General features: G+C 43.1%; 1 protein-coding gene across 1 annotated transcript in view; it reads right to left on the bottom strand.

The window, feature by feature from the left end:
• Window positions 1-23,056, bottom strand: part of ELMO1 (engulfment and cell motility 1) — a 448,991-nt gene that overhangs the window by 364,595 nt on the left and 61,340 nt on the right. The window contains exon 2 of the mRNA XM_075921743.2: window positions 615-765. Within this exon, the coding sequence (XP_075777858.1) occupies window positions 615-692 (78 nt within the window). The 5' untranslated portion in view covers window positions 693-765. The remainder of the gene's footprint in view (window positions 1-614; window positions 766-23,056) is intronic.

The following is a 23,056-nucleotide window of genomic DNA, read 5'->3' as shown; positions in this document are numbered from 1 at the left end:
TCATAGGGTGTGTCTAGACTACAGAGTTTTGTCGACAAAAGTGGACTTTTGTCGACAAAACTATACCTGCGTCTACACTACCGCTGAGTTCTGTCGACATAACGTCGACAGAACTCAGCAGTTTTGTCGACGCTGGTAAACCTCATTTTATGAGGCATAACACCTTTTGTCGACAGAGTTCTGTTGACAGAAGGTGTTATTGCATGTAGGGTTGTGTCTAGACTACAGGGTTTTGTCGACAAAGCAGCTTGCTTTGTCGACAGAACTGAATGTGTCTAGACGCTCTTTGTCGACAGAAGTTTTGTCGACAGATACTGTCGACAAAACTTCTGTCAACAAAAGCCTGTACTCTAGACATACCCATAGTTCTTGCACAAGAAGCACTGATTTCTTACATTAGAACGTAAGTGTTCTCGTGCAAGAACTCGCAGCCAGTGTAGACAGGCAGCAAGTTTTTGCGCAAAATTGGCTGCTTTTGCGCAAAATCTTGCCAATGTAGACACAGCCTTCGTATATGAATCCATGCTGTTAAATGTACAGGTGCATCTAAGTAAACATATATGTGTACACTCTAAAATATAAATACATATTTATACATATAAACAGGCACTTACTTGATCAATTTCCATCAACTTGGGGAAGGCACCCGGCCATTCTATAGCCACTTTTACTATATCAGCAGGAGGCGGCATTGTAGATGCCGCTGTTCTTCAAAGCCAGTAAAACTAGATACTAAATAGTGCAGAGAGTCACTTTCATTCACACCTGCAGAGAGAGAAAGAAAAATACAGCACAGTTCAGCCAGAATTATAATGCTGCTTTCATTTTGCATGTATTGCCTGGCTCAGCAGGTGCATGGAAACATGTTTGTGTGTGAGAGAGTGTGAATATACATGTACCAAAAACATAAATATAGAACAATGCCGCGGCACTCTGTACAGCTAGCCAGCCTTTTAGAAAGATGGCTGAAGCACTGGAATGTACTGTGAATAACAGTCAAGCATTAGACAGTTTGAAATAGAGGAACTATTTTTAAATGTTACGGTTAGTAAAAAGCTACAAACTACAAGAGGCTGAACATAGCATTTCACTTCTGGAGACGGAAGGAGCCTGACTAAATTTCTGTTAGAACTTGCACACAGCTCTTCAAAAAGAGATTGCCCAGGAAGTTATGGCCAGGAAACACTGTTTCTCTTAACTATAGCAATGATCTACTGTGTGTTCACAAATAGATCACTGCACTATAGCAACCAGGATGTCAGGAGGAAGGCAGAATGCACAGCATCCCCCCACCAACAAAATCACATCTTTCACCAGATTCAAGAGACGCGTGCACAGAAATGCCTTTCTATAATACAGACTTAAAGCTTGAATTTGCTACTATGTATGAATGTAAATAGCATATATTTATACCATATTGGCAGATTTACCCGTTGTTGCTCGGGTCCGGAATTCCATCAAGCACATTTTGTTTCTTCATCCCTATAAACTCTTATCATTCACTAACACCCCTAAGAAGTCTAGGTATGCCTGAGGACAGAAGTCTAGTCTCCCGACTGTCAGTCCTGGCTTTCATCCCAAAAAAAAAGAAAAAGAAAAAGAAGTTCTTTCACATGAGAGAACTAGGGGTCAAATGTGAGTGCAAGGTCACCTAATCAGCAAGAAAATTAAAAGAGTTAAGGATTCAAAACTAGGGATGTCCACATATAGTTGACTACATGGTTAATCAATAAGCCTGTAGGTTAATCCTATCAACTACATGCACTCCCCGCTGTATCAGAGTCAGTGGAGGGTAGGGAGAGGCAGGAGTCAATGCTCAGGGGATGCTGGCTAAAAAGCGGGTCCCATGCCCCCCTCTTCCTCTAAACCTCCTCCACCAAGGAACCTGGCACCAACAGCAGGGGCACCCCCTCTCCGCATGCACCAGTGATGGTGGAGGGAAGCACAGCGACACGGCTGTCATTTGCTCGGCCCACTACCTGGCAGCATTGCTCCGCTTCCCACTGGTGAATACAAGGGGCTGGTGCCATCCCTCTCCCGAGTGATGCAACCAGGAGTTGGGGGAGCGGACCCACATTACTCTTCTTCCACCAGCAGCAGTGGGAGAATGCAAGGTGAGCCTGACCCAGGCTGCCAGCATCACCATCCTCTCCTCCCTTCATTCCCCAGGCTGCCCAGAGACTTTGACTCCTTGCATCTCACCCACAGTGTTTGGGAGGGGTCACATGCCCCCTCTCTCATCCCCATGTGTCACCCCTGGATACTATGACAGCAATGTGTTATGTGTAGTGAGTTAGTCAGGCCTAGTAGGAGTTGCTGACACATTAGTGAACACTTCATTGGAGAGGACCAATGGACTCCCAGGGTACGTCTAGACTACACGCTTCTTTCGAAAGAGATTGTCTAGACAGCCACAATTTTTTCGAAAAAGCGGATCGCTTTTCCGAAAGAGAGCACCCAGGCAATCTGGATGCTCTCTTTCAAAAAAGCTCTGTTTGCAGTCAAGAATGCTTTTTCAAAAGAGCTCTTTTGAAAAAAGGCATTCTTCCTTGTAAAATGAGGTTTACCACTGTCAAAAAAATTGCCACGTTCTTTCTATTTAATTTCAAAAGAATGTGGTGGCAGTCTAGACGCAGGTGAAGTTTTTTTAAAAAAACCCTGTAGTCTAGACATAGCTCCAATGTCATAACTGTTACATCTACATTAAAAGTGTAACAGCGACACAGCTGCACCAATGCAGCTGCACCACTATAGCATTTCTTGGGAACAAGCTCTAAGTCGATAGAGGAGAGATTTCCCATCAGTGTAATTACTCTACTTCCCACAAGAGGCCCTAGCTCTGCCGGTAGGAGAAGCTCTCTCACCCACACCGCGATGTCTACACCAGTGCTTATGTCAGTAAAACTTGCATCTCTCAGGGGTGTGGATTAAAAATTAAACCAAAATAAAGTTTACTATAGACAACATCAAAATGCCTTCCATATTTTTGATGAATATGAATCACGTGGAGCTGGATAAGTCCCAAAAAGGTTTCCTTGACATTGCTCCAGAAATGCGTTGGTGCAGCCAGCTGAAGAAATGGGACTCCACTGAGTTGCCAGTTGTGGTTGGACATATTTCTGAAGGTTTTATCATATAACAGTCTTTAATGCCAGGATAATTCTGGAGAGGAGGCAACCTTATTCTTCATGTAGCTCTCTAATAGCCGGTAAGACAGTGCCGAGAGGAGTCACACCAAACTACAACAAACCTGCCAGTTATAAAGTGTGCCCTGCTCCTGGGATCTTACATAACAACATCTTGTCAAATCTAATCAGTTTCCTCTGCTGAACTCAGGAGGCCAGCCCAGGCGAACAAAAACTAAGTGGCAAGTTAAGCTGAAAGTCCCCCAGGGACCAATTCTGATTAACAATTTTAGAAAGATAATCCAACACTAGATTAATATCCCCAAGAGAGTTAGTTCTGGATTTAAACTGCATGCCTGAACGGCCAATTCTGAGGAGCTGTAATATTCTTTACCGCCTCTCACAGAAGGCAAAATAGTGCATTGCAGCCAGAGCATTGGATTTAAACTTCTGTACATACAAAGGCTTTCCTGCTGCTCCCTTTGCTTTGGTTATACATTCAGTGTGATTTACCTCTGAAATTGACACAACATCCACCGTCCCAACAAACCCAAGCCCACAACTCTCACAGATGATTTGACACGGGGCAAGACAAAAACCAATTCGGGATTAAAGTTGCAGCAGCTGAGAGTGCAGGGCATTTATCTCTGTTAAAGTGCCTACCGAGAGACTTTCCATCCTTTCTCTGCCTTCACTCTGAGGACTAGCATTCTAATATAGCTTCTCATAAGGTCGGATCCAACACATATCAATGGAAAGATTCTGAGTAGGGATGTAAAATCTTGTTCGGTCAACTAACCAGTTAAGCATTACATTTAACCACTTAACCACTTAAATTGGATCCCCCCAGCGATGCCTACTGGTTAACAGATTAAATCCCTAATTCCCAGTAGTCTTCAAAGGGAGTTGGATCAGACCTGCAGTGTGCAGAATAGGCCATTTCTTTGGCATCACATTGACAGGTCCATGTCAATAATCCACAGTTAGCCTAGATGTATACTATTAATCATAACAAGAAGGACCTGAGGTCCTCTGTGTGTTTAAAAAATACTGCTTCTTCCACTATTTGTGTTTCAGGAGGGACTCACATGAAAAGAAGTTGAATGTTATGTACAAGGGGAGGGGGAGAATTTCTATAGCCAAAGAGTCTGTTTTGGAGAGATTGAGAAAGATGTGTTAGACATCACTGGGCTGCTTTTCTTCATCCCACCCCCATGCACACACAGCACTGTGACTTTCCCACATTACTACATAGCTCCCTTCTGTGGAGGATACGTGTTATGGGGCGTTTATACCACACTAGCTTGGAAAGTGTTAATGAGGCACAGAAGGGGCAAAATAACCAGAGAGGGAGGGAGGATTAGGCTTTATAAATAATCAAGGATCAAGAGCCCCTGAACAAGAGCCTCTTGACCCTGAGGGAAGGTGAAAGGAAAAAAAGCCAATGGAAGGAAGAGTTAAAACACAGCCGGGAAAGAGCAGCACGGTTAGAGACTGTCAGACCTGAGTGTAGGGTCCATGGGCTGCACCCTGGGGCTACATATACACTGCAACGCTATTACGGGATACCTTAGTATGCCGAAATAACTAACTCGCATCTTAACAGCAAACCCGTTATTTTGGGCTCACTATTCCAACGTCCTCGTAAACCTCATTCCATGAGGAGTAAGGTGTTTCAGAATAACGTGTTCTTTTGCAATACGATACACAATTTGTGTAGCTCAAATTTGGTATCTTATTTTAAGCTACAGTGCAGTATAGACGTAGCCCCTAGTAGCCGGCAGGCCTGGGTTCCAATACCACTCACTGGGAAGTGGCACAGGATTGTTGGACAGGTCAGCCAATGAGCAGGTAGAAGAATGTTGATACCTCGGAAGGGAGAACTGTATACTGACCTAGTCGGTGGACTAAGTCACAAAGAAAAAGCACTCAAAGTACCCTAGAGAGTCAGGGGAGCTATGAAGTGAGTGAACAACAGAAGAAGGCACTAGACTACACAAGAGCTAATGCATAGCCTCAGCCATGAGAGAACCCTGTTACAATACGTTTTATAGGCATGCTTTTAGAAAGACATTCAGTCCTAAGCTAGAGACAAAGGAAGGTTTCAAAGTGTGATTTAAAAGTGACTTACAAAAGACATGATAATAGATTGGCACATAATTTTGCAGCAGGTGTGTGTGTGGGGGGGGGACACTGCTTGTTTTTGTTTAGCTGTTATGTATGAAGAAGTCCTGACAGGTTGGGGACCAGAGAAAAGAAAATTACCACAACCCCCTTTTTAAACATTGCAATTCATGTCCTTTCTGCCCTGTGTTTCTTGGACTACTGTGTGGGTGTGTAAACTACAGAACTTTGAGTACGGGTAAAAAACTATAGCACCTCTGTATCTATCACTGACGCAACCATAAAAGGAGAACTCATTCATAATTCAACAAGAATGTCAATAAACTGGAGAAGGGTTGGAGAAGTGCCATGGAAATTATTATAGAATTAGAAAACAGGATTTACAGTAATGGACTAAAAAAGCGTCATCTGTTTGTCTTAACAGTGAGAAGGCTAAGGGATGACTTGATCATGGTGTAGGCTGATTCTCAATTACAGTAAGGGCCTCTTTACGGCACTCAAGCACACTAAAGAAACTTGAGTATATAACTAAGAATTACACCAACTGCATGGAGTAAACGGTTGAGGGTGTACATGAATAATACGTCAGTGAGGTAGGGTGGAGCAAGTCCATAGGGAGCTTCACAAATCAGGAAGGCAATTTTGAATGGGATTCAAAGATGAGTCAGAAGTCAGTGGAAACAACAAAATGGTGGGAGTATACAGGGTGTATCTAGACTACATTAGACTTTCGAAAGAGGATATGCAAATTCCGCGGGAATTTGCATATCTTCTTTCAAGCTCACTTTCGAAAGTGAAAGTAATTAAGATGCGGTTTGGTCGGCAAACCCTCCCGTTTGTTGACAAGCTGCTTTTCCTTAAAAAATGAGCTTTACGCGGTTTGTCGACGAACGGGAGGGTTCGCCGACAAAACCGCGTCTTAATTACTTTCACTTTCGAAAGTGCCGCTTTCGAAAGTGAGCTAGAAAGAAGATATGCAAATTCCATGGGATTTGCATATCCTCTTTTGAAAGTCTAGTGTAATCTAGATACGCCCATACAGTCCCACTTTCTGGCACAAGTACATCTAGCTGTAGCACGTGGGACTCCCTGAAATTTAGAGTGACTAGGGATTTAGGAGGAGTACATAAAAAGGAGAAGCTTCTCCAGTCAAGATGATAACTGTTCAAATTGAATTACTTCACTTGAGCAGAGGCTGTTATCAAGTTAAGGATGATTTTGGCTGTATTCCAGTGATAAGACACTTGAGATGGAAAAGATGATGATAAAGGTCAGCTACAATTGCAAAATTTTTGCCAGAAGTAAAGTTAGGGAGTGGTGTCAGAGACGTAGTACAAAGAGCACTCTTTACACTGGTGGAGTCTCTGAAGCATTCAGCAGAAGTTATAACACAGGCAGGAGCTGCCCGTCAGTAGAGAGAGAGAGAGATGGGAAACAGATCACAGAGCGTGGGAGTCAAAGAAGGTATCAGAGTTAGGTGACAGCATGACACCGACATAATATCTCAAGTAAAAAAAGAAAAGCAATCACCTATCCTGCAAGGAAAAGGTTATATGGAGGAGAGAGATAAGTACAGAGCCAGAGGCACTCTGTAGTGTACAATAGGAGAGGCAGATCTATATCATTCACCAGAAATAAAAGAAAAGAGGGATTGGGTAGAGTTAGAATCCTAACTGGAGACACCACCTTGCATGTTTAAAAGTCTCAGAGGAGACTGCATGTTAGTCTGTAACTTTAAAAAGGAGTAGTCCTGTAGCCCCTTAAAATAATATCATGAGCTTTCATGGGCAAAATATCTGGGGAAGCAGGTTTTGCCCATGAAAGCTTATGATCCTATATATTTCTTGTTAGCCTCTAAGGTGCTACAGGACTAATTGTTGAAGATACCACCCTCTTTCTTCAGGCACTCAGGAAGGAGAGAGAGAGAGTGATCCTGTTGCCAAGAGTAGAAAAAGTTTCTGTGACCTAGGGGTATGTCTAAACAGCAACATTATTTTGAAATAACTACCTTATTTCAAAATAACTTAGTCTGAGTCTACACAGCAGGCAGTTATTTTGAAATAATGTTGGAATACTATCAAGCTGGAGGACCTCTTACTCCCACTCCTGTAACCCTCATTGTACAAGGAGTAAGGGAAGTTGGAGGAAGAGTGCTCTATTTCGAAATACGTGCTGTGTGTAGATGCTCCCAATTTTGAAATAAGCTATTTCAAAATAAAATAAGTAATTGACATAGCTCAATTTGCGTAGCTTATTTCAGGTTAAGCTCTGCTATGTAGACACATCTCTAGACTATGACATCAACAGCCATTTTACAGTATTGCACAATATCTTACATCTGACATCAGGAAGGCTATGTTTGTGACAGTGATGTGAAGGACTTAGTTGACTAGCTGACGAGCAAATGCTTATTGGATAGTTGCTAGTCAACTAGTTGCTTCCCTCCCCTTGCTGCTTCTATCAGAAAGAGGAGGGATATATCAAAGTGGCAGTGCCGCACGGAGCCTGGGGCCAGACTCCGGGCTCCCCGTGCGTTGCCGCTTTGAAATGCTGTGTGCAACCCGGGGCCAGCTGGGGTGTCCCCAGGCTGCATGCATCGTTTCAAAGAGGCAGCGCCACGTGGAGCCTGGGATCAGTTGGGGACTCCTGCCGCTGACCCGAGGCTTCATGCGGCGCTGCTGCTTTGAAACGCCGTGTGGAGCCAGACGCTGAGTTCCCCGTGGCGTTTTAAAGTGGCAGCACCGCATGGAGCCTGGGGTCAGCGGGGCAGTCCCCAGCTGACCCCTGCGCACCACACCAACAGTCTAGGGCTGTTGCTACACTTCAAAGGCAGAGGCACCCTAGACTAGTCAAACAGTTGATAAAAAATGCATTGACTATTCGATTAGTCAATTACTCGTAATTTAACATCCCTAATTAGTGAAGGTATATTTGCCAGTGTTGCAGATTCATATCCATTACTGACATTAGTTCATCAAACAGCAACTAACACTCTCAAAACCAAAAGATCATAGAAACAGAGGGCTCAATAGGATCTGAAGGGGGTCACCTCGCCTACTCCCCTAAGCTAAGGCAGGACCAAGAATACCTAGACATGTGTTCCTGACTCCTCTGAGATCAGTTTGGTCATTCTGAGTAGGTCTTCAGTGCAACTGAGAATGCAACTCCCAGGCCAGCTAGGCAGACTCACACTACTGGGGCTTGAGCTAAATGTGTTAAAAATAGCAGTGTAGACATTGTGGCTTGAGCTCCAGCCTAAACTGCAGTTTTCATGCAGTTATTTTTAGCATGCTAGGTCAAGCTGTGCTAGCTTAAACCCATCTAGCTGTACTAGGAGGCAAATTTACAGCTACAGAGGGACATACCCTTTTGCAACTAGTAAAGCTAAAAACATAATTTCTTGTTCTAATCACTTAATACAACACTAATGCAGGACAGTGTCAATAAACATACAATACTGATTATGTGTTCAAATAGGACCACCTGCTCCTAAGCACTTGGTGACTTTGGAGGTTCTGAGTGAAAGAGCTTCAGCAAAACAAAAAGAGGAACTCTCTCAGTGGAATATGTAGCAAGGACAGCACAAAAGACAACCTGACAGTCCATGCTTAGTAAAAATTTAACACAAACTGGGTTAAAGGCTGCATCTTTTTACAGATCTATGTCCCAAATGAAAGACCCCTTCCCATCCTCAGACAATGGCTCTAAACAAAGTCACATCCCTAAAAAAATCTTGGCCTGTCCTCAATTCTAGGATACTATTCCTCTTCATACCCACAAACCTCTAGGGGTGAGACGTTATCCAGCAAACAGCCCTCTCCGCAGTAATGTGGCTGCTGGAGGCTACTCAAGAACAACACAGCCTGTACCCTTCCCGGGTGACATCAAGGAAAGATTATCCACTCAAGAAGGCTGCCGCCTTTAATAACAGCTTAGACTGTGAGACTTCAGAGGTTAGAGTCAAAACCATCTCTTGCATGATAAAATTCTGTATGATTCACCCAAGTCAGGAGTGCAGGTCAATAGTTCACTGTGTGGTTTCCTCATTTTTATTTTAAACTATCCACAATATTACTAATCTTGATTGGCTTAGGGGGAAAAGCGATGTAGTCACTGCACTACTCGGTGCCTCAGTTTCCCTTGTCTAGACAAAAACAAAATGATACTGCCCTCCTTGCGAAGCATTTTGAAATCTATGGGTGAAAATCTTTATATGTAGCTAAGTATTATTATGATTACTCCTGTTTCATCCATGACTATTTTCTGATAAAACAGAAACTGTCAGCATACAATTTCTGGTTTTGCTTGTTATCTATTTTCTGCCTTTCTAAGAGTTATAATTACAAGCATTCCCCACACTCCAATAACCACTAATAGGGAGCAACTGATGAGGGCATAGCTGTGTTTCCCTGTCTCCAAAAATGGCTGAGGTTTTTCCTCCAGCGTCTCAGGAAATTTGGTTAGTTTTGCCAAGAGGGCTCAAAACACTAGGTTTCCAAACCAAGGAACCACCCAGTCCTCTCCCCGTGCCCCTCTCAAAAGTACTGAGGCTTAGACTGTGCCAGCACATTATTCTGCAGAGTTACTTGAGGCAATTTCCCTCTCAGAAGCCAGAACGATCAGTCATTGATTGCTAGTACAATTCAACTTGGATCAAAACAATAAATTAATCCCAGCCAGCTCTTGTTCTAGGATACCTTTATATAGAATACAACAAACAATGTGTCAATGATTTAGTCTATTATTCTCTTGATTTCAAGTAGGGTTATGATCAAATATTTTCCCTGTCTAGAATTTAAAACACACTGTACAGGACATGCAGCCCACCACAGGGAGCAGGGAAGTGACTGCTACTGAGCTATTATGAGATGTATGTGCTTCTAAATTGCTGAGAAATAGTAAAAAATTCTAGCCCTAAGATTACTGAATGTTAATATTTTAACATATACGAGCCTGGACTCATTGGTTAAATGCACCCCTCCCCCCTTGCTGCCTCTGCATCAAAGTCGGGGAGGGTAGCGGGAGCGGCTACGTGTGGAGAGCTGGCCTTTAAGCTGGCTCCCAACTTCCATGGGGCTGCCTCCCCACACAAGCTGCCTCCCACAAAGAGTAGGCCTCTTTATTTTTATTTCACCGGAGGCAAATAAAAGGAACAACATGTGCAAGGCTGCTTAATAATGTATGACTATACAGATGCACCCTATATAAGCCTACACCTACCTCAAGCTTGTCAGCTCTCTTTGCAACAAAATCTTAGTGTTGTTACACAATTTTACTATATTGGTATGAGGAAATAAGTAGATAAAGCATAAAAACATGCTTACGCTTAGCAGCATTACCAGCACTTCAGTTACTTGCTGGTCTCTTAGAAGACATTTAGGGGCAATTTAGAGCTAAATAACAGTACAGGACACAGAGCGAGGACTGGTCGTGGGCACACCACAGTAAGTGAACACCCAACCAGAGGTGCACAGCTCCAGCAAGAGCTGGCTGAGTTATGGCAAAAGCCAGCAGGGAGCTATTTAAAGAGCTTGCAGGAATCTGGGTTGCAATAGCCAGTGCCTATGAGAAATTTTAATTTACTTTCACCACTGCAGCCAACTAACTATAATCATGCCAGACCACTGATGTTGCTGGACCAGAAAGTGCCAGACTAGAGAGGTTCAATCTGTAATTAGATCAAACAGCAAAAACTAGAGTATTTTGATAAAGTCTTTGGATATTTTGAATTCCTTAATGATTGCTAAGGTTGTATTCTGAAAAGGTAACATTTTGTCAAGTTGCTTGGGAGCCAAATAATTATTTATAATTCTTGGTTTCTGATCTTAGCTTTCCCCATTCAAGTTTTGCTATCGAATGCGAAGGACATCGCTCTTTGCCTATCACCTCTCTCAGAAGGTTCACACAGCGAGAAGCATTTCAATTGCCTTTCAAAATGAAGTTGTCATATGAAGTGCACATTTCTGAGCTTCATAGGGAGCTAGTAGCAGCTTTTTGAAAAATGGTGTAATTTGGGTCAAAATGGGTCAAAGGTGCAACATGCTGAATTCTGAACCAGTCCACATCATATTTCAGTACTGGTTTAACATCGGATCTCTACTGGTCAAACAATAACTGTTGTTTGGTTAGCTATTAAACAATTTGGAAAAGGACAGAAAAAAACTCTTTGCAACCTCCAGAAGTGAGCGCCCTTTAAAATAAATGAAGTCACCTTGCAGCAAAATGGTAGCTCTCAAACTTGAATTTGCTTTTATTTTACATACCCCAAAACACTTAACTACTATTCACAATTTGCACATGGAATGCATGAGAGTTTTCACAAAGCTGCAGTGTTCCCTACTAGAACAATACAGGGGGAGCCTGTACGGCACCCTCAGGACCTGACTAGTGTCAACTAGGGATGTGAAAAGTTAGCCAGTTAACAGGTGATGCTTACTGGTTCTGGTGAACAGTGGCTGCTCCAGTCCCGTGGGGCCCACTGTTAACAAGGGTTGCTCCATCTGGGGTGGAGCAGCGCCTGCTTGCAGTGAGAAAGCTGCTCCAGCGCAGTGGCGGGCAGGAGAAAAAGGAGGAGGCAGCTGGGCTAGACTGGCTTCCCCACTTGACCCCCCCTTTAATCTGTTAACGGATTAAACAATATGCTTATCGGGATAACCAATTAAATGGGATTTTACATCTCTAGTGCAAAACCAGAGAATTTGCTGAACCGCAGGAGGTACATTGTTTTTTTCCTGCTCTGGGCATAAGAAAGGGGAGAAAGTAAAATAAGGGGGAGAAAGAGGCAGTCTGAAACTACATTTACATCTCCCAAATTCTGGACTAGGCAGTAGACTTCGCTGGCCCCAAGGCTACTCTAAGTCCATTAGTAATAAACAGCTAGAGAGCAATGCACAGCAGGCAGACCTCCTTCCATGCCTGTCCTAGTCATTACTGAGGGACTGTGAGAAAGCCCAATAGAGGTTTATTACAGGAACTCCATGAGGGGAAGGAAATGCTCCTGTGACAGAGGATTTCTGCAGGAGATGCTCCTGGGGCATTTGTAGTCCCTGTGCAACACCAGAACAGGTGCAGTCTAGGACAGAATCTGGTCCTCCATTTTGAATTTTTTTAAATGTGCAGTACTGTATTTGTGAAACATATAAACACCTTAAAGTGCATAGTGTATTGCAATCCCATTTACTCTGAACACGTACAATCATGCAAATGCATTCAATGCCAAGCGTAGGATAAACTGAGGAACAGTGAGAAGTTACGTGTTGGCAAGTGACAGGTCTATCACTTTCCTTACTGTAACAAAGTCATCGGTGTTTTCCTTCTATCTGGCCTGATGCAGTTTCTTATTTTCATGTGTCTCATACAATTATTCATCGCATTACCAGCATATTGCTAAAAACAGACAACTATGTTTGCTCACCAAGTGATAAGGCAAAAAACAAGTGAAAACAGACCACATGCCCATCAACCTTCAAGCTTCCGTCTCCCCACAACACTGATGCCAAGAACAAATGTAGAGCATCCTCAGTAATGTACATGGCTGAACTCTATCTAAATAGATAGGAAGTTGGACCAGTGCTTATAATTTTGGCCTGGGATTTGGAGAGACTTGTATTCTGTTTCCTAACCTGACACAGGCTTGCTGCGTCACCTCGAATAAGTCAAATAGCCTCTCTGTGCCTCAGACCCAATCTGCAAAATGGAAATAGTAGCACTGGCCAACCTTGCCAACATGTTGTGAGGGTAAATATATGAAAGATGGTGACTTGTTCAGATATTACAATGATGGGGGACAGGTAAGAACATAAATTAGATTTTTCAAAAGAGGACAGCCCATGTACTCGGTAGTGCATTCGCTGGGGACACATGACATGAGTACTATGCAATACTTTGATGGAGCTTAATGTATTCATTGTGTTCTATAGAACCCTCTCTAAAGTCCTATGGCAGAGATGGGGAACCCACAGAAAAAAATCAGTCGGGTGCCACAGACAAACGAGAAGCAAAAAAACAAAAACAAAAAATCAAAACAAAAAATCCTCACAGCTCTCACTGACCTGCCCCTCCCTCCAAAGTGAGCAGAGGGGGAGGGAAAAAACACCTCTCACAAATGTGACCCCCAACTAAGAAGGAAAAAAATACACTCACCTCAAGCACCAGCCCTGGGTGGAGGTGCTGAAGCTCAGGGCTTACCCCCAGGGCTGGATTAACTCTTCTGGGAGCCCAGGGTTGGTGAATTTTGCAGGGCCAAAAATGAGTTCAATGTGCAGAAGAATGCTGCCAGGGAGTGAGGTCTGGGTGGGAGGGGGTTCACAAATGGTCTGGAAGTGGAAATGTGGGGTCCTGGAAGGTGCATAAGCAGGCTGCGGGTGTGGGGTCTGGGCAAGGGTTGGAGGCACCTACCTGGTGCAGCTGCCCAGCTGAGAAAGTGTCCATCTTCCTGTATCTCGCTATAAAGGGGGAGATCAACAGATGCTCAAGTTTGATACACATGATAGAATCCCAGGACTGGAAGAGACCTCAGGACAGCAGGTCATCGAGTCCAGCCCCCTATTGAAAGTAAAGGCAGCAACTAGAATTTGCTTCATGAGAAGAACTCTAGCTGAGCCAGAATGGTCTGCATTTTTTCCTCTGAAGACTATGCTACACTAGTCATGTATTGGGAAAGATTTTTAGTCATAGTCAGCAAGCAGGCTTTTGGATGGAGGGAGAGCAGCTATAACAATGTTTTGTTGCTGCATTTGCTGTCTATTTTAATATTTCCAGAGGGGTAGCTATGTTAGTCTGTAACTTTAAAAAAGAGTAGTCTGTGGCACCTTAGGGCACATCTACAGTGCAGGGCAAAATTAGAATTAAGCTACACAACTTCAGCTACGTCAATTGCAAAGCTGAAGTCAAAATAGCTTAATTCGGCTTCTGGCGCTGTCTACTCAGCAGAAAGTCTGAGGAAGAGCACTCTTCCCATAATCCTCGCAAAATGAGGGTTACAGGAGTCAGAGTAAGAAGTCCTCCAACTTGCCGTATTTCAAAATAATGGCTTGCTGTATAGACATGCTCTTTGTTATTTTGGAATAATGTCAGTTATTCCGAAATAACACTGCTGTGTAGACATACCCTGAGAGACTAACAAAGGTATAGGATCATGAGCTTTTGTGGGTTAAACCTCATCTGATGAACTGGGATTTACTCATGAATGCTCATAATCCTATACTTTTGTTAGTCTCTAAGGTGTCACGTGGTTACTCATTTTTAATATTTCCAATTGCAATTATTCCCCATTAAATGATGTTCCTATGGTTTGTATGTTTAATTTTCATCAGAGCATGTGGTGAATGTGTATAGGGTTATTTTTTTTTTTAACACCTGAAGCCACAAAATCATAGGGAAAGAGACCTCAGGAGGTCATTGAGTCCACGCCTCTTCTAAAAGCAGGACAAAATCATCTCAGCCAGGGCTTTGTTGAGCCGAGACATTAAAAGTTCTAGGGATGGAGATTCCACCACCTCCCTAGGTAACCTATTCCAGTGCTTCATCAGCCTTCTACTGAAAACAGTTTTTCCTTATATCCAACCTACACAGCCCACACAGCAACCTGAGACCATTGCTCTTCATTCTGTCATCTGACACTACTGAAAACAGACTGTCTCTCCATCCTCTCTGGAATCCCCCTTCAAGTAGTTGAAGGCTGCTATCAAATCCCTCTCACTCTTTTCTTTGTAGACAAAGTAAACCCAAATCCCTCAGCCTTTCCTCATAATTCATGTGTTCCAGCCCCCTAATCATTTTTGTTGCCCTTCACAGGACACTTTCTCCAATGTGTCCACATCCTTTCTGTAATGGAGTCAACCCAGAATTGGATGCAGTACTCCAGATATGGCCTCACTAGTGCTTAGTAAAGGGGAATAATCACCTCCCTAGATCTGCTAGCAATGCTCCTACTAATGCACCCCAATATGCCATTAGCTTTCTTGGCTACGAGGGTAAGCTGTGGACTCATATCCAGCTTCTCATCCACTGTAATCCTTAGGTCTGTTTCTGCAGAACAAATAAAAGGACTAATCTTCCAAATCAAGAGGTGGAAGCCCTATCGCTGGAGTTGTTCCAGATTAGATCGAAAAAGCACTGAGAATGCACTGTAGGGAACCAGTCTGGATTCTCTAATTTTTGATGGTTCTTCAAATAAACTGTTTCTCCCCACCTCGAGAGTATCTGAGGCCTAGGAAGATGAATGCTGAACCAGTCAAAATTCCAATGTTCTATCATGATCCAGCAGGCAACTGTCATTTCCCAAGTAGCTATATTCTTTGGTCTACTTTAGTTTAGGCTTTAATTGGTATGGGCAGCCTTGTAAATTATAGTTTGGTTACTGAACACTGACCTCAGATAAACTCTCACTTAAAAAACCAACAAAAACCTTGTCCCCTAGCTCTTCAACTCAACAGACATTATTGGCGACTGCCTAATCTTCAGCACTGCATATTTAACAGCAGACCAGTACCTTTCCTACACCAAACGATCTCTTATTTATAGACTGAAATTAGTGCATGCTGCTGCTATCCCCACTCTTTCACTTTCAGTTTTTTAATGTATTGTAGTGGAAATACAGGCATTGGATCAGACAGCCACATGGCAGGAAAGATTTTCTGTTGCTTTCAAAACAGAAATACCACAAAGCCCAAAACACAACAGTAAAAAAAAAAAAAAAAAAAAAAAGACAGAAACATTTTCTTATATTAGCTTACCAAGAAAATTGATCCATGTTTCTTGCAAGGGAATGCATCTGTTCATAACAAACTGAAATAATGACTGCTAGATTACTCCTTTCATTAAAACTACTTCCGTAGTTTTCTTGGTTCAATACTTTTAAATTGTTAAAAAGGAAACACACACACCTCTAGCCAAGCCGGGCACAGTTCATTATACCACAGGCAGAGTCAACATTTTTAAATCTTTGTACTAATGAAAATCCACCCTGCTGGAGATTGGAGGTTACTTCCAGCTCTCAACAGAAAACCATAAACCCTTGATGAGCACATTGTCTCTGAACGACTGTGTGTGATGATGCATGCGGCACAGCCATTAACAAAAACGGTGCATGTTGGGAAAGGGAGAAATCACAAAGCTCTATTATTAGGTTGGGTAAGTCTACATGTTCATTTTAAAGTTGCAAAAAAGAAATATAAAAGCCAATAATGACACTAATAAAAGCTGCTTTCAAGATTTTTATATTAAATCTTATATAATGCTTGATTTGACCTGTATCTGTTTAAAAAAAGGAATTGAACTGGCAATGTATATATTTAAAGATAAATGGTTGGTAGGGGAAGAGTTAATTACTTGTGCTTAAAGATGCTATTTTTTTTCTGCTAGTCTACCTAGACAATGGCTTTCAGAAGGGATTAGTCCTTAGTGTGCTTTAATTGCTTTTGGTATTTAAAACAAAGGTTTTATAGAACCAAAGCCTTAGAAACACCAGCTATTGTAAAGAGTTTCATTGAATCTTTATTATGTTTCTTCCTTTTCTGGTAATTTCCAACAAACAACAAGTAAGTGAGTTAAGGGAGAACAGTCAATTTTTGTGTACTGGTTTTTACTTGTTTCATTACTGGATATTTACTATGTTCCTTTTAGCTAGCAATCCAGAAAAAAAATTCAAATAAAATGTTGACCCTAAAACCGAACATGATTCTGTCTCCCTCTCCCTAGTTAACCTTCTTAATCTCTCCGCCACCATTTTTTCTCTCTTATTTTGTGCTCCCTGTCAGTTCCATCTCCCAGCACTTTTTCTCCAGCTCCATATTTTCCTCCCACTGTCCCACATTACAGAATAACTTTCTTCCTTTTCTACTGAGGGTGTACCTACAACCCCTACTTTTGCCCACCCAGGCCAGAGCCAGGCCCAGGAATATGCAAACAGTGCAAAGAAGCAAGATGTAACTGAAGAACTCAGCTGTCCATTATGTGATTCTCAGATCTAACAAACACTGGCATCAGCAACTGAAAGTTCATAAGCAGTTGGGACACAGAAGTTGAACATGTTATCTCTTAAATGGGTTAAAAAAAGGCAAGTTGCTTCCTTCGTGCAGCAGCTTCTTTCAGCAAATGTGATAAAAAGGAATGGTAAAAAGATCTGTATTGTTTTATTTTAAAATGTTGTTTGCATTTTCCTTTCCTTGCATGATCACATTCACAACAGCGTGTTTCCTGGTGTTCTCTAAGCAGGCAATTTTAGGTCATTGCTACTTCTGGGGAAGAGTTATCAAGCAGTCGGCAGGATTCCCCACTCCTCTCCCTCTTTCTCCTCCTTTCCCACCTCCACGCACAGTGGTATTATCCCATATACAAACTTGTATGCCCTTACTCTTGGTTCTTTGAAGACATTACATTGCATTCCTCCTCTGTGAATGCAGAGAACTGCCCCCATTCTGCCAAAACCCCTTTCTTCTCACTGTGCCCAGACCTGGAGCAGGTAAGCAGAAGAAAGTGCAGTCTGCCACGACAAAGCATCACTCTTTTAAATGGCTGCAAATTAATATGTATATTACACACACTACAGTATTATTATGCACATGCTTTTCAATGAAAATATAACCCCAAATGGAAATGCTTAAGTACCAGCGATAAAGGGACTGATTCATACGCCCAGAAAAATAAGTGGTGAACAATACATGCTCAGTACGAGTTAGGCTTGATCCCTTATTAAAATAAAGCCACGTGCTGATCTCTAACCCTCTTTGATTTATTAATGTTTTTGTTTTTCAAGATTATGAAAGTAATGTAGAAGAAAAGGCTTTAGAGAAAAACAATTTATCATCCATGTCCTATATTCCAGATATTAAAATATTCATCCATTTCTCTGTCCACAAAATATAACTATATTGTTGAAGGATCAAATAAGTATATTTTGAAGGTTGAAAGCAAAATTATCCTGCCACAGAAAATACAATACAACCTCCAAAACCTGAAGCACAAATCATTGCTTCTCTACACAGATAGATTGGCACATCAAGTGTCAGTCAACCAAAATTCCAACGGTCTGTGAAACAGATTAAAAAAACCAACCTCAAACCGATAGGAACATTTTCTCTTAAAAGGTCAGAGAATTAGCAATTTTTCAGTCCTGCGTGTACAGGTCCGTGAATGGAGGAACAACCACAAACCTTAAAGTGTCTTATGTTATAAATTGTTTTCCGATGCCAGAGCCGTTCATTGAAATTCAGTGTGGATTAAGGTCACAAGGAGAATGGAGTCTTATCCTCTCAGCCTGCAAATATTTATTCTGCATAACAAAAATGTATCACCAATGTCCATTCTCTACTCAGGAAACTTAGCACTTGCCAACACTGAACACCCCTGCCCCAAGGCCTCACCCATGCCCCGCCTGTTCCAATACTCATTCCCTGCTAGCTCCATTTATCACCCCTTTTCCCCCTCCCCCGCATAGCTCTTCCCCACTCCCTTTCACAGGCTGGGGTAGGGGGCTGCAGGAGGGGGGAGGTTCTGTGGTCGGAGCAAGGATAAGCTATTCATGTGCAGGAAATGGCTCAGGGCTGGAACAGGGGGTTGAGGTGCGGGAGGTGTTTGTAGAACCAGGGCTGGACTGAGCCATTCCGGCGCCCCAGACAGGTTAATTGCACTCCGGGTTGGGGGAGGACGCATGCATGGCCCTCCCCCCGCCTGGCACATGGAGGAGGGCACACGGAGCTGGCAGCAGCAGGACTCACGTGCCCGACCCGGCCCAGTCCGGCTACTGCCACTGGTGTGCAGCCTGGGGCCACCCGGGGCGGCCGAGCCTGGCCGTGCAGGGCTCCACGGCCATAGGGGGGAAGGGCGCTGCTGGCCGGTGCTGCGGGGGTTAACGTGGCCCCTACCCCGGGTGGCCGCTGCAGGGTGGCCACTGGGAGCTGCTGCAGCCCGCGATCTGGAGCCGGGCGCACGGCGCCTGATGGCTAGCCCATGCCTTAATCCGGCCTGTGTAGAACACTGCACTGCAGACATGACTTAAGATCAAGAGCGGGTAAAGGGCTTCCGCGGGCCAGATCTGGCCCAGCAAGCAGGTTGATCCAGCCCGTGGAGGCCCTGCCGCTCCCCCACCCCCAAGCCAATTAGAGCCTGGGGGCAGGGGAGTGCGTGAAGCTTCCTCCCGCCCTGAGAACAGCACAAAGCACTTTGAAGAGCTGCACGCTGCTCGCAGGGTGGGAGGAGACGTCATGCGCTCCCCTGCCCCCAAGCCCTGATTGGCCTGGGGGCAGGAAGAGCACATGAAGTTTACTCCGTCCTCCCCCCACCCACCCTGGGAGGAGCGCACAGCACTTCAAAGCGCCATACGCTTGCACAGGGCAGGAACAGAGCGAGGGAAGCTCCATGCTCCTCGTAGGGTGGCAGAAGGCTTTGTGTGTTCCCCCAACCCCCAGGCCAATCAGGGCCTGGGGAGTGTATGAAGACTCTTCCCACCTTCCAGGGGCATAGGCGCCTAGTGGGGGGGCATAGGGGCTTCCCCCACCTCCCAGACCAATCATGGTCTGGGGGTGAGGAAGCCCAGAAGCATCCTGGCCCCTCTCCTTCCAGATTAGGCCACGCCCCTTCCTGGGAAGCCCGGGACCACTGCAAACATTTTTGCAGTGGCCCCCAGCCAAAAATTATTGCCCACCCCTGCTCAAAATACAGTTTACGTGTACAACTCAAGATAAAAATTCAGCATCTGGATTTTCAGAAAAATCTCCATGGGTGATGCACGAGCAAGAACAGAATCCATCTCACCTTCGGTGTTACAGTCATGCGGATTCCACGGTATACATGGAGGAAGTGACTTAAGTTGTCACTGAAGTAACCCTATGAGACTGCATGCACACACTGCAGGCCTGAAAAACCACCATTAGCAAAAGTCTCAAATGGAAATGAGATTGAAAAGGGAGGTTCAAAAGTACAAATTTAAAAACACCTCAATATTTAATCATATAAAATATACACAACCATTAAAAATACCATTATTCAGAAGTACTTCTCCCAATACACATCTACAGCAGAATACATTTTCAGGAACTTTGAGTTGCATATTTTACATCTGTTTTTGTACATCAGGTTTTCCACGTCTTACTCCTGGAAGAACAATTATAGTGTAATACCAAGCAATACTTTTACAGCAGCAAATTAAAGAGGCCTAATTCGTGGCCACAGCTGTGCCCTATTATCTCTACTGTTTCACTTTAATTCAGAACACAAACTCCATAATTCTTTAAATTGTTACATGTCTGTAAACCACAACAGCAATTAATTTTGCCTCTGCCAAGCTGTACCATTTTAAAAATCCCCACAACAGTGCTATGCGAAAGTTAAAAAAAACAAAACCAAAAACCAAATACAGCCGCATCCAGCATTGTTTTTTATTTTAAAAAATAAAAAACAACAAAACAAAAAACAAATAGAGGATATTTTAAAATCTTCGTAGAAATCTTTAAAAAAAAGCATCAAAGCTGGTCACAAAAATCAAGACTGAAAATGGATTCTAAGACCATAGAGTTCTGTTTAAAAAAGTAATCCCATCAATTCAGTGGTACTATTCAGATGAGAAGATTTTGCAGGATGACGTCTTAAATTAGTGAAACAAGAAAACAAAAACTAGCTTATTGATTTTACCACACATTTAAACTACTTTGTGCCATGAAAAAAATATTTGTGTTTCTTTCCTTCCCTGCCTTCCATTTTTTTCCCAAGACATTAGTCAATAGTTTGGACTTTGCCAATTGTCAGTTTCAGGAATGTATTCCTTTTTCCAACTTTTTTTTTAAGGGTTTGTAGTAAGTTCAAGAGATAGACAGGTGAACAATATTTTTGCTCTTTTTCTTTTTGGGTTTGTTTTTGGGTTTAGAGTCAAGAACAAATCTGGGTAAATGATTTTTCAATTTGGGAGCAGTTAAAATACTTGGGGAAAAAAAAGTGGAACTCAGTGGGGTCGACAGATTCATCAGGCCCTGAGTCAAGGTGGGGAGGGGGTGGATGGCTCTGTGCTCCCGGGAAGGGGCAAAGCGTTGGGCAGAAGGGGGTAGACTGGAACTACCCTACCCCAGGCAGCACTAAGCACTGCCCAGAGTGGTTTTTTGTTTTGTTTTTTTTTTCAAATGAACTGAAAAATATCACTTAATTTACAACACTCAAATATTGATTGGAAAAAGTGAGTAGATTCTATAGCCTGGTCAGGGCACTTGCCTAGGGTGAGGGTGAGACGTTACATACTCATTATATAAATACTTCCAGTCCTTCTTCCAAAGTAGAACTGCTTCAGACAGGAGACACAGAGATCCATCCCAGAATCGCCCATGCCTGAGAAGGCGCTTACCTAGGAGCAGCGAATCCTGGATGTAAGACCCTGCTTTAGAGGTGAAGATTCAAACCTCGGTCTCCAATATCTCAACTAAAAGTTCCAACCACTGGAATATTTAGTCTAATGGGAACACACCCACCACCTCCTCATGCAGTTCTAAATCTCCTTGTCAACCTATCATGAAAATGGAAATGTTTCATTTTTATAGCACTGACATTTTTTTTTCAACATTTTCAAATATTTTTGTCCTTTTGGTTTGACCAAAATAATTAGCTAAAATAGACACAAATTCACAAACTGTTTTTAACAAGCAAAAAAAAGAGTGAAAAAATGTTTCATCTAAAATTTTTCACCCAGCTCTAGTCATGAGTCCATTTGGGTTTTCATGAAAGCAAGGGTCTATAGTTCTTGCAGTGGACAGATACTGCAATGATGGCTTCAGTTGGTATTGGATCAAACTTCAATATGGTGAAACATTCAGAGATGGGTTGTATTTGTTTGTTTCCTTTGTTTAGGGTGTTATTTGTTTATTAATGTTGTGGGTGAGAAAACTCTTATTATCTAGTCACTTATTTTTTCATTTTCAAACTATTTGCTTTTGAGCTTATGTTCGATGCCGCCAGTGAAAAGGTGAAATTTTCTGGACACTTTTAAATTGGCTGCTGTTGAGATATCTAAGGCCATCTCTACATTTGTACTTACATCACTCAGGGGTATAGAAAAAAACTGTACATTTTGCTGCCACGAATGGTTGTGTGCACAGCTCTTTTGGTGGCACAGAGCAGCTACTTAAGAGATTGTATAGCTGCAGTGCTGCATTGGTACAGCTAAGTATAGACATTATCTGAGGGTACGTCTAAACTATGTTCTATTTTTGAAAGAGGATATGCAAACTCCGCAGGGGACTGGGGCAGGGTATGGGAGAGCAGGAGTCAGGGCTGGGGGTGGATGGCTTAGAGCAGAAGTTGGGGGATTACAGGAGTCAGGGCAGGTCAGGTGTGGGGCAGCGGCTTAAGGCAGGGGATTGGGTTGGGGGGATTGCCACCAAGCTGTCTGGTTGGCAGCTCTCTGGGGCTGGCTGGGGGTACAGTGACTAACAACAGCCAGAGTCCCACTCTCAGCTGGCCACTCAGCTCTCAGTGCAGCCGCCACTCTGTGGTCATTTGGCAGCATGACTGTCGCTGGTAGCAGACCACCTCCCTTTCCAAGTAAGTAGCAGCAATAGCATTCCAGGCACATCCCACTGTCCTGGCACAATCAAACTCTGACTTTGCTTCAAGTTATAAGAAGAGGAAGTTGCACACCAAATTAGGTGGCCTTAGCTCTTGCCGTTTAGAAGTTCTTGAACAAGCAGACTGATAGACCGACACACACACATTCTCTCAAATATATAGAAGATAATGATAGCAGTCATATATACAAATAGTTCCACTGAAGCCAATAGGTCTACATGTGAGAGTATGACTTGCAGGACCAGGCCCTTAATACTCAG

Source organism: Pelodiscus sinensis, chromosome 2 (genome assembly GCF_052426305.1).
Source record: "Pelodiscus sinensis isolate ZL-2025 chromosome 2, ASM5242630v1, whole genome shotgun sequence".
NCBI classification, from domain to species: Eukaryota; Metazoa; Chordata; order Testudines; family Trionychidae; genus Pelodiscus; species Pelodiscus sinensis.
This window is presented reverse-complemented; position numbering and strand designations above follow the sequence as displayed.